Genomic DNA, 13,028 nt, shown 5'->3' with positions numbered 1-13,028 from the left:
TTACACATTGCGTAAGCGTAATTGATTATATTTGTTGATTAATTTATTTTCCTCGTTTTGCAATTGATGTAGAGAATATATAATTGAACGTTGATGTATACATCAGATATTATCCCCGATGTTTCTCTACGTATGGTATATTCCATAAATGTTGTAAATGTTGTTGAATATCAGATGGTTTAAATGGAAGGGTTGATAATTGATAATAAAATGTGCCTATGTATCCTCTGTTTTTCTCCAAAATGCATCTAGATGTATGTACGAAAACGAGTGACTGGGAATTACGAGAAATCGTTATGGATCTCAATGCAGCTAAAGCGCGTCCATGAAATATATATACGATATATGGTATGAAACGTGTATCTCTAACAAGATGTATGAACGTTAAAATAAATGAATTCTAATATCTGAATACTATTTTAGATTGTTGCGCGATTTGTTTAGGAATATAATATTTGTTTTTAATGTATATTGTATTAAATATTTTCAATCTTTTCTTTATTGTCAGGTTTGTTTTACTAAAGCTGGATGTGTAAGATCCTCGAGCAATATTTTATCAAGTATTTAAAGACTGTTTTGATCGGAGGTCGCGAGTACTTCGCGATTTATTCTCATCAACCATGCTCGGCTGGTACCAAAGATGTCGACCATTTCCTGCGAAACGAAATGTATTTCAGTTCGTTTTAACGGACGTAGAAAAGGGCGGGAGACTCTCGTCTGCGGTTGACTACGAGTCGAGTCATCCTCGTAAAGAGAGAAGCTTACGAGCGACGGCCGCCTTAGCTTATTCCGTGGTTTTATTCGTGGCGTCCCATTCGCAGGACGCGTCGAGGCTGTAAACATCGCGGCAAGAGAAGTGGGAGAAGAGTGAAGAGATCTCTCCGAAGTGTGAAGTCATTGAAGTAGGAAGAATTTTTCGTCCGGTTTTTCGCAGCCATTAACGCGCAGCACTTCTGATTGTACCAACGTATTTTTTCTCTCGCTTCATCTATCGTCAAGAAAAAAAAGGAATAAAAATACGCGGATACCATAATTTACATATTCTCTTTAACGATATTTAACTTTTTGATGAATGCGAAGAAGCAATGGAGTGTAGATTTACTTCATAAATGTAATTACTCATGACAATTACTTTTAATTAATTTTAATGGGATAGTAAGGTTTCTTTTTGTTTTAGGCGCTTTCCGAATACTTGTAGCAGTCTTAGTTATTTATAGAAACAAATAATGTGGTTATATATTAAAGAAGGAGACAAGGGGAAATTACTTATAACTGGGAAGTAGACATTTAGTATTTCCAGTCTATTATTATACTTTGATTCCAGTTACTTATGAAGATTACTTCGTCGTCGTATATATATTGTCAAACGGCAAAATTGCCAAGACGCTTATTAAGTTCTTAGCCACGTAGTAATTTCACTCCAACGTATGTTTAGACAATCTTCTATTATTTTCTATTATTTCCTATGCGATGGTATATCTTTGTGCTGTCTTCAACGGTTCTTTCTAATTTAAGATTTATGTATTGCGTGCAAATCTGATAAATTGCAAAAAACTGTGGAACAAAAATGAAAAATTTGAGTGAAAATCAATTAATTTTTTCACGTTTAATTAGCACATAACCGTATAATTTTAAAAGAGTTATTCTGAATTATTATTTGACGATGTGATCTGATGTGATCCGACTATAAATTTAGCCGTGCTTTTTATCGGTAAATAAATTAGCTATTGCGCAAAATTTGCTATGGGTTAATTTAGGTGAGGCAAGTTTAAAGATTTAACTGACACGAAACGGCATGGGGTGACTCGCTAATAAAGGGACGCAAGAACGACGAACCGACGATGTCGCGACCAGCCAGACCGCAACTATCCATCCGTTCGTCATTTCCAACGTGCTTTAAATATTAAATAGAGCTTGCTGCGCTCGTAAAAAGGGTTATCCGTCCCCCCATGACGAAAGAGACAACAGCGTTGCTATAGTCTGTTAATTCCCATACGAATGAAGATTTTTCTATCGTATATATGTGTAAAGACCACGTCGAAACGAATTATCCATTCATTATCTCTGAAATTAATCTTAAATTTGCGAAAAAATTTAAAAAAGTTTATTCACAAGATATATTTTAGACCTAGATATAAAAGAAATAATTTCAAATGTATTTATCTTTACTCGTATAGGAACGTTTCCCACGACACGTCAAGCGGTCAAGAGAAAGGATGTAGAAACCTATCGGACAAATTTATTTCATTTCTGAAAATATGTGTATATATTTACAACGTTACAGGGTTTGACTAACTTCTCAAGAATCAACCGATATTTTCGTGATCTGATTCTTAACTCGTTTTAAGAAACAATCGAATGAAGATGAATCTCTTTTTGTGCGCACAAAACGATTCTCCAGTCATTGATTAGTTTCATCAATTTTGTTTAACGAGATCTCATAGATGCTCGTTGATCTTTTAAGTAAATTCTTTTTAGTAAAGTTTGTGTTTCACTTGATCTCATGTTCAACATGAATGAATCAATAATTTCATAGACGCGATCACTACGAAACACCAAGAGGCTTTCCACTTTTGTGCGCACAATGATGATTCTTCACTCATTGATTAGTTTCGTTATTATTATAGTTTCGTTTAATGAAATTTTCCATTAATGGTTGATTTTTCATAAATTGAAGAATTTTTTAAGTAAAGTTTGTTTCACTTCGTGTTAACGTTCGTGAAACGTTCATCCACTCAACGTGAATGAGTCAATTATTTTCACTTTCATATACGCGATCACTACGAAACACCGGATATCATTCACCAACTGGGTTCTTACAGACGCGATAGTTCGCGTAACCCGTGGATGACCCGAAGAAATATTGCTATTCATACAGCAATTGTCTTATGCACGTCCTTCTTCTGTAACTTGGTACTTGGTACAGATCCTGCTGTCTTTGTTATATGTTACACTAATTAGAGCACTAATTAGAAATTACATTGCCACACTTGGAAATTCGCGCATTGTTCGTATATGATATGCCGCTCTGGCAATTTTAATTATATTAACAGAGATCTCTTCTTTTTAATACGGTCTCCACACATCGTTTCTCTGCTCGCTCTCCTCGCCGAGTACGCCGATCTCTCGGATGCTACTGATGGTAAGATTGCCACCTGCTATGGTGACTTGTTCCTCGCTCAAATCGCCATGCAGATGCAGATGAATCTGGTTTTGATTGACGGTGCTGTAGAGCTGAGGATAGAGGACCATTGGTGCCGGACCCGTAATGTAATTCTGACCCGGATTGTTGTAGTAGCCTTGATAATTGGGGTTGTAATTGTGAGAAGCCACTGGGACCGGGGTCGCCGGGCCAGGTGTCCAGGAACTGTAATGGTAACCCGGGCTACCCGCACTGCCCGTGCCACCACCGGCAAAGATGTCAGGGTCGCTGGGTCTGGTCGGCACCAAGGGCAAGGACGTGGTCGGCGAAGTGCCGTGTCCTGAGTACATGGAAACGCAATTCGGCGTGTAGGTGTCCTGTTGAGTTTCCGAAGGAAGTACTGCAAGCAGAAAATAATATCGTTTTGACTTGCAAATTGCAAACTGTTCAAAAATCGTGAAAACAGCTACAGAGTTCTTACAATAAAATTTCATGCGCTAGACAGAAAATTTGTAACGAGCAAACTGTGCAAATAACGACAGTCATAAAAAAAGTTGTAATATTCGTGGTAGATCTTTGAAAAATTTTAATTAGTCCGATGTGCAAACTCTCTAAGACACAATTTAACAATTCTAGGTTTTATTACAAAAGATATTTCTGCGTTTATAAATAATTGTTGGCAAAGCAATTTATATTCTGTGAGTTTCTATATTTAAAAAATCAACTGTAATATAATTTCTAAAATAGATATAAATGAAACACCTTCAAGATAGCGTGTTACGAAACTTTTTCCTGGTACGAGTTATGCGTCAGAATGTTATTAAACCGTCGTAGGTGTTTCTTAATTAGCAGTGCGTCGGCGAATCACATTGCTGGATCAGCAACGTAAATTAATTCAAGTTTTTTGATTGCCTGTATTAATTAATCGTACCAGTTGGTAATGGCACCGGTTCCGTCGTTGGATGATGCGACAGTGATTCCCCCGGATATGAAAATGCACCGCCGGGTAAAGGGGAATAGGAACCACCGCTGCTGACCGGAGGAGCTGGATAAGACGGTGCTGTGGATGGATAGGTCCATTCTGTGGAACCTATACCCGTATCTATAACAGAAAATGTTATTTTTCTTTATAATTATTTGATTCATTTTCTATATATGCGGATAAGACTTACGACATAAATATTTTGCAAGACAAGCAATTTATATTTTATTCATTAGGCTTTAATTGAATATCATTTTAATAGAATACAAATTTTTAGCGTGTAATCCATCAGAAGCCAAAGAACTGAATCTTACAGCCATGTACCGTAAAACGTGCTTCTTAAAATGCGCAGCAAATCGTATGAGTCGGTAACGGAGTTTCGAGTGAGTAACATAGGCAGATTAATTGACATGAGTCACGACTCACGAGTCGAAGTAGGCGCGACGGAAACTTAAACGCTGGAAGTGAACGTATTGGAACGTATGTGCCTCGTGCGTGCATCTCGTACGATACAGATGAGTCGCATCGCATCGTGAGACCGAGATCATTAAGTAAAGCGGCGATTGCGCAACAATCGTGCTGATAAAAGTGTAAATATATACGATCAAACGATTCGCAACTTTCAAATCGTACTATCCTCCCATTCCTCCCGCATCTTGTTCTGCATAAGTAATTTCCTCGTTGCGTGAACCAAGTATAACAGTATTATTCATCGGACAATATCACTTTATCAAGTTTTATAATTGCAATCTCATATATTGTACTTTCACTTTGCGAAGAGCTCGCTTCCACGAAAGAAATCAAATCATTGTTCTTCGCAGCTGGCAGCTCTATACGTGTCGGAAGTATTAGTAATATTATTTCTCTTATACCTATTACTGGGATATATCATCATAAGTACTGGGATTTCTAAAGCATTATACGTCCCTATCTGGGATTACGTATAGAATCCTTCTTAATATGGAGAAAGACAAGGAGAGAAAAATGATAATGCGATGATTCATATACGATTCGGAGAAATTTTTCGGTGTCATTGTCCCATATATATATATATATATAAAGTGGTGGAACATTCGTTTAATTAAAATATACACGTATTGCACGCGAGCCTATTTTTTTCTTATACTTAGAGGAAGACGTAAGATTATAAAATATTAAAATAAAATTTTTATAAAAATATTTTTTTTAGATTTTTTTATATTCAACATTATATAAAATCTAGTTTTATGTATAGTTGTCTAGCGTGTATTTTATATATTTTTTTGGTATTATATTATTTTATGATAATAAACTCTTAATTATTTTACGTTTTTTTTATTCTTAAAAAATCATTAATTAATTCACGTGAACGGTGATCTTTTTTATCCGATGTTAACGTGCAATAGTGCATGTAAATGACAAAAGCGTTTCTCAAATAGAAAAAAATCGGTGGAAAATCCGTGAAAACATTGATGATTATCGCCGGACAAATAGAGATCGGTTAGTGATAAAACTCGGTTTTCAAGAGCTTATTGATCATTCGCTTTGTTCTGGGAATTCCTTTATCGTAATCATTGTCGAGTTTCGAAATGCACTAGTCTTTCTTAAAGTAAGCTTGAAAGTAAGCACTTTAAATTTTTAGAGAAATTAAAAAAAAGAAATAATATATAGTAAAAATTTTTCGGAAACTTTTAACCTAAAGACTTCTTCAATAGAAAAATGTAAATTTAATCTTTTATTTTGTAGAAATCATTATCTCAATAAGATTTTGAGATAATATAAATTCCGTATCGTGGAATTTTTAATAAAATCTCTGTTAATAGCATTATATAATTATCATTCTCCAACGATAATTATATCTCAGCGCTGCTAAACGTTTTCTTCACAGCTTCGAGGAAAATTAACACGAAACTTGTCGGAATTACCTCTTTCGCGTGCAAGCCTTCACGCGTGGGGAATACCTCTGTCTTTTTATGTGGAAAATTTTATATGTAAAATACTATTCTCGCGAATTCGTTACAATCTTTTCCAAGTTTTCCCTATTTAGCAATACTAACTGGAATCTGTCGTTATTAGTTACATTATACTTGTGACGCTTAGTCGTCGATGGTAGATTGGGATTTCCACATTTAATACTTCTTAGTTTAATGTTCTATTTTTTAGATAGAAATGTATAGAATTCACCAAGTTCAAGCCATTGATACATGCGACAGGTACAAATAATTTCGAATATCGTTTAAATCGGCCAAGTTCTATCATGAGGTGAGGTCGAGGTCGGTACCGATCGGTTTTGACCGGTCGGGCAAAACTGTCGTTACGCCTACTAAGCAGAAGGTCGAGGTCGTTTCGAAATTCTCAAAGAGGACCGCCGTGCAGGGCGATCAGGCAAGGTGCAGAAGGGGATGATTACCGAAAATGGCCGTGTATTTGCCGCAATTACCGGAACAACGGTAACAAAACAAAGGCACTAACACAACACTCTACTCGGATTGGTGTCGGCAGGACCATCTGTTAGATAATAGTCCGTTTCTCCCGAATGATTCTCTATGAGCGGACGAGTGAGAAAAGAAAAATTACGTCCTATTCCATTCAGAACGAAGGATCGTTTTTTATCCTCCTCTTCTTCTTCTTTCCTTCTTCCCTTTTTGCTTAACAATGCTTTATTAGTACGGTGACCATACGTCCCCGGTTTTTTAGTGACATTTCCGAATTTGTCGTTCCAGTTAACGCTATAATATTCTATGTATAATGCATTTAATCATTTTCTTTTACAGACTTTATTATCCTTGCATTACAATCGTCTTTATAATATAATGGATAACAGATCAGACAAATAAACATTATCCCGAATTTGAACTTGAGAAATATAATAACAGCATTTTCCAACCACTAGATTTCGCAACCTAGATAGATACAGATCATTAATTACAATGATAAAAAAATATTGCGTATTATGGTAAAGTTAAATGTGGATTGGTTTACTTATTGTATAGTATTAAGCGATAAATAATTAAATGTAAATTAGCTACGTCATTTACATCTTTAGCACTCTTCTACGCATAGGAAAACCCACTCTTTCATCTATACGTAATGAAGAGCGTAAAATCCGAAACTAATTGTAAGCTTTAAACGGATTTTCCATCGTTATTAATTAATAATTTAACGATCAACGTCACAGTCCATGCTCTATTTCGCTCGTACGCTCGTAGTCAACGTCGTTGATTCCATCGACATTTATCGCACAGCTGACCATTGTCGTTACGCTAATGCTCGCGTTGTGATGATGATCGATTCTCAGAAGGCGACTTTTGCGTCAAAGATCGCAGTGTTGTCGTCGTCTCTCCCGGCCGAAAGAACACACGAGTCCTGACCAAAGGAACTCCGAGTTGTTTACTGCTGCCCTATATCTTTTTCTTTCTTTCTCTTGCCCTTCCATCTCTCTCCTTCTCTCTCTTTCACTCCGCGGGTGTGAAACCACAGTGAGGTGGTTTTGGTGCTTAGTCCTCCGACCAGCCATCTACTTAACGAACCATCCATCGACCGCCGTCATTTCGCCGTTTCTCGGTTTCCCTCCCATCTAGCCGCCGCCCCCGTTGTTCTTCCATTTCGATCCCCCATCTCTTCTCCCGTGCTACCGCTATCCGGTACACGGTGGTTCGATCGACCTCATCTTCTCGCTACTGACTTAAGATTGTTCAGAGATTTCTTCTCCGCACCGAGAAAAGAGATCCAACCTAGGCGATCGTGATTGTCGTCAACCTTGATATTCGCGAGTAACATAGAAGTTGCATAGTAGTCACTTTGTTATCAGAATGACGTTGCAATTTAAAAATCGAATCTTTTCTCGTCTCGAATTATTAAATTCTCACAAGTTGGTTTGAGCTAATTAGAAGTATTGTGCATTTGATCGCACGTACGATGCGCCGATAATTGCATAATTCAGAATTGCTGAGAAATACGTAAATTTACCGTGAAAATGTATTCCGTATTTTTTTCCTTATTAGCTAGATATAGACGTTTTCCTGTAAATGAAACTTTTCCTTGAAGTGGTTCGAGACGAGAGAGAGAGAGAGAGAGAGAGAGAGAGAGAGAAAAAAGGGAAAAAATAGGCGAGAAAAAGAGAAAGAAATGCGTTGTCGCGAGTTCGACGTGCTTTCTGTGAGCGCCGGTTCCACCTCGTCGATCTCATCCTTCGGCGGCATAGCGATCGACGTGGCATGCACAGGATTCAGAATCTCGGACGAACCGAGAGATCATAGCCGTTAGCCGTTAAGAAGAACTCAAGAAGCTCGTGGGGCTTCGGTTCCCACCGAGATAGATGCTCGTTCGGTCGTGTAATGTAAGTCGATATTGTCGCGTCGTCTTGATATAACGTCGGGCCGAGAGCTCCGTCTATATGCGATCGATATATCGGTCGATATGTCGGCTGCACATAAACCAGGCATAACGTAGCGAAGAGAGAAGTCTTATGGATACGCGCGCTCAGGAAACTCGCGCGTATCGCTTACCATCAACGATTTCTTCTTATACCGAGTATCCTGTCTCGAGGATAATGTTTCTTCTCGGAGACGACGAGATCTCACGGCGAGTTGCTGTTTTGATCTCTGGCAATATGTCTGATTGAGAGAAAATATTTAACGATCGAAACTAATAAATCGAAAATTTTCTGAATAAATTCTCACTGTGAAAAATCGCGTTAGATGTGTAAAATTTGATCGTTTTATCTCTGTAATATCTATTTCATTGTCCTATAAAGAAGATACGTAAAATTTGTGCTATGTCAAGTTTATGAAAAAGGCATCAAATGCATTTATATATTGTCCAATGGTACACGTGAAGCAAAATGTTTGCTTCAAGGGAAGGAGTACGAAAAGTATCAGACATTTTTTCCCACCTCGGAATAATTTGATTGAGCGCCGTTCCTTCAGATCGACAAATCGACTCCTATGGGAGTCAGTAACCTGAAGATTCAATCTGCGAGAAACCGAGATCGACAATGCCGTTGCTTCACGCGCTGCTCGACTTCAATGACCATCGCCAGTAATTTCGTTCGCTCTCGGTTTGTGTTCTCCCGTGCCTCTTCTCCCTCTCTTTCACCTCTTCTTCACAATCCGTTCTCATTCACATCGCCATTCATCCCCCGTGCATTCCTTTATCTCGCCGTTCCTGGACGCTCCATTCAATTCGCCGGTTCCGAAATTGTAAGAGGAGGAAATCTGTTTAGCGTAACGTTGCGCTGGCCGCAGAAGACTTGGGACCCTGTGTTTCGCACGCATGCATCGTGCTGTAATTTGTCCTGGTCCAGACAATGGGACCACAAGCTTAGGTGCCGAGAAAAAGAACTAATTGACAAATTTGCCTCTTCCTCTCTCGCTCTTTCTCAGTTCCTTGCTTTATCTCTTTCTTCTTCTAACGCTCGAATCTTGGGTGTTTGCACCTTTCTCAATATGATCTCTTGGCCAGGATTATCTCTCTTGTGCATCCTTCTCTTCCTCGCTCGTTCCCGCGCAATTTTCAAGATGAATGAAGAACGAAGCATGAATGGCGAGCTCCATCGATGCGCCCGGAAATACCGAGATCTTAGGCTTCAACCGCATAGCATCGTAATAATTGCTGGTCAAGATTACATAAAGATTCGATCGCGATCAACGAAAAAGTTGTTTACAAGAGAGTTAAAATAAAGATAGAAATAGAATGTTTAAAATAAAAATAAAATTATATTGAATTATTTGATAAAAATAAATACGATTGATATATTTTCGTATGCTCCAAGCAATTTGTACATTTCACAATTTTGTTACACACACACACACACATACACACCATATATTTACTATTTATTATACTTTTAAAAAACTTTTATAAAATTGTAATAACAATTAAATAACTGTTTTATTTTCATGTAAAAATATCGCCCCGCGCTGGTAATTGTTGGTGTGAGATTTTGGGAACGAGTTTCCGTAGTTTACTTGTAATTTTGTACACTAAACGTTTTCACAGGACCGCCTCAAAAGTGGGCGCTGAAAGGAAGCGACTTTCAATTACGCCTTTTTGGCTTCTGAAAGGCCGGTTATTTATTGTGTCTTCGAAAAGCGACGGAAAGGATAATTGAGGTAACAGTACGCTTCGTGTATACATACGTACGTGTATTCAGCGATCCTTTCTTCACGTAATTTTAGGATCATTTTTTCCCCTGAGACGTTTCGATGACGATCGTCTGTCATACACGTGTTTTTTAACTCAAACGAATATATAGTGCTTTCTAAATAAAGCAAGAAAACATTTCACGATTTTTTCAAACTATTCTATAATCGCGTTCAGCTCGATTGCGATTGTTAAATGAATCTAGAGCGCATCGGAACACGCAGCAAGAAAGTAGTGCAGTAAAGATAGAAGAATCAGATAAATCGGATCGGGAAGACCTTTCATTCAATGACATTGCTACTTCCAAGAATAACTTCTTGTCTGCTGGAGACTCTACAATTTTTCAGCTCGAGCTTGACTTCATCCGGATTCGTTTAAATCAGTATACTCAAATTCCTTGTATTGAAGCATGGCAGGGTCACGGAAGGCCTTTCATTAGGATCCGGGCCGACGGACTCGCGTAGGTGGCCTTGCCCTTCTTCAGATATAGTGACGACGAGTTTTCTTTCTCATTTCCAGACTTTTCTGGTAAACATCATAATTCCAATACGATATTATTGTTATATCTTTATTATCTGGTGGTCTTGTAAACATTTTATGTAAGATTTAAATTTTAAATGTTACAAAAGTAAAACTTTTAACATTATTTATTTATAATTGCAATTGAAATTTATTATGTAGCTTATGCAATTCCAATATAGTTATTCTATATATTGCTTTGCATTTGGAAAGTACACAAAAGTATTGTTTCCTCGACGATGATAATTCTGCGTTTTTACGGCGAATTACTCCAGTAGTTGCCGGTATAGCGGAATAGCAGCGAAAGCGGTAGTAGATCGTTAATCAATTGACCACGCTCAAGTCGTATCGTTGATTGGCTATCAATTAATCCAGAGTAAGAAAAAAGTATAGCTGAAGAGGGTCTCGAAGTATTCTTGCCACTCGACTGCGCTGGGTCGGCGTTTCGGATGGGTCGTTGGCGATTGGTCTTTGATTCCGTTATTGTTTATCGGTTGAATTCTGTCACGACAATGCTCGCTTACTTTTTTGCCGGTGGATTGCCGTCGTCCGCAACCGCTTTTTTCGCGAGCCATCACGCACGTACGAATCCGTTTTCACGTTTCAAGCCATCCAGTAGCCCGTACGAGTCTATTAGACAGCTCACTGAATCTCTAGACGTTTTCCAGTTTTATAAAATAAATAATAAAAATTGCATTTCCCCCTTTTCTTTCTTTCAAATCAAAGTTATTGCATTTGCCATTCCGATAGAAGAAAGTCAATTATTAATAGTTAAAGCAAAAAAGTATTGGCAGATATCTGCAAAATTCCTCACTGACATGTATTGCCGATATTAAAAAATAAATAAGAACAGGTGAGACCTGTAACATTGTGAGGCAAAATGGTACGATCAAAAGGAAGCAGCCGTGCCTTCTCGAGCGTGGATCACGTAACTACCTCCTCCACCTTCTCTTGTCTTGTCTCTCGTTCCTTTTCTTATCTCGTTTCTCCAAGAGAGGTACTCTCTTCTTCCCTCCACGTATCCATTCTATTCTTCAGTCTCTCTCTCCTTTCCCTCTCTTTCTCTCTTGTTCTCTCGTCTTTCTTCTCCTTTCTTCCGTCGACACGATCGAGTCAGTGTACCGGCGATGCTACGAGTACAAGAATTTCGTACAGGAAAAAAAGACTGGGAGCATGGGCTTCCTCCCGATCCTAATTCGTCTACCTCACCTCGGTACTTCCGTTCACCCGTTTTAGTACTCTTTCTTCCCACAAAGAGCCTCTTGTTTTTTTCAATTATAGGTAGGTGCCCCCCGATCATCTTTAGACGCATGAAATTTGCCGACGGTACACGGCGTCCACGGCGGGGCTACACGAATGTATATTTTTCGGAAATACCGAATTTCATAATCAGCTATTTCACCTGATTATTCGTCGATCTTGCAGTTACAAGATCTTTTACCGAGATTATGAGCTACGTATCGGGGTCGAGGTAACTCGACGGGGTCACGTGACGACATTGGGATTTGTGGAATTTCCGGCATAGATGCGAGATCGTGTAAAAAAAGGATCGACACGCATGGAATCTGCTTGCTGAGCATTAAGATTAAATGCCGAATTTACATTGTGGAATTTATGATAAAATTAAGTATACTTCAAAAGACCAAACACACATTCGAGATACATGACTCAATAGTAACCATGAACTTATCCGGTCAATTTAATATCTTCAATATGATTCATAAAATCAAACTCGTTAAGATGGGAAGAAAGTTTCCTGTAGCGGCCTGAATAAGAGTATGCTAATTCATTGTGAATATTTTCTGCGAATGGCAACGATTACGAGGAACGTGGTGGAACTTTAAATCCGCCGGCAAAGGTCGGGATTATTTATGATTTAGAGAAGTAACGAAAAGGAACGCGACATGAATCGCGAATGACGTTAAGAAGTTCTTTTATCATTATAAATTAAAAAAGTGAAAAATGTAACATTTTCAAAATGACTCATGTTAATTAAAGAAATAGTTCATTATTATAAAATAAAAAGCTTAGTTTTTATTCAGATACTTTTAAGGCGTTTTTGTCTGTGTGTACGAATGTTTCGGTAAAATGAAGATCCCGATCTCCGTGAATCACTTTCTCGCTTCACTCGTCCGACATGATTCTTTCTACGATTTCAGTCGGCGAATCAACCTTGGATCGATTTGCCCGAGATCGTTCCTCGATCAACTCAAATCGATTCGAATCAGTATTCTTGATTGAGGGACGTCTCGATTTTTGGCA

The 13,028-nt window shown here is 38.2% G+C and overlaps 1 protein-coding gene across 1 annotated transcript in view; it reads right to left on the bottom strand.

Moving 5' to 3' along the window:
- Positions 1-2,219: 2,219 nt before the first annotated feature.
- The window catches only part of LOC112458270 (protein lozenge-like), a 35,363-nt gene continuing 24,554 nt past the window's right edge, over positions 2,220-13,028 (bottom strand). Inside the window, exons 9-10 of the mRNA XM_025021819.1 lie at positions 4,074-4,244; positions 2,220-3,542 (exon numbers count right to left, since the gene is read on the bottom strand). Of these exons, the coding sequence (XP_024877587.1) occupies positions 3,067-3,542; positions 4,074-4,244 (647 nt within the window). The 3' untranslated portion in view covers positions 2,220-3,066. The remainder of the gene's footprint in view (positions 3,543-4,073; positions 4,245-13,028) is intronic.

The sequence above is a fragment of the Temnothorax curvispinosus genome, unplaced genomic scaffold, assembly GCF_003070985.1.
Source record: "Temnothorax curvispinosus isolate PA1 unplaced genomic scaffold, ASM307098v1 QBEX01008784.1, whole genome shotgun sequence".
NCBI classification, from domain to species: Eukaryota; Metazoa; Arthropoda; class Insecta; order Hymenoptera; family Formicidae; genus Temnothorax; species Temnothorax curvispinosus.
Note: the sequence above shows the minus strand (reverse complement) of the source record. Positions and strands in the feature narration are given on the sequence as shown.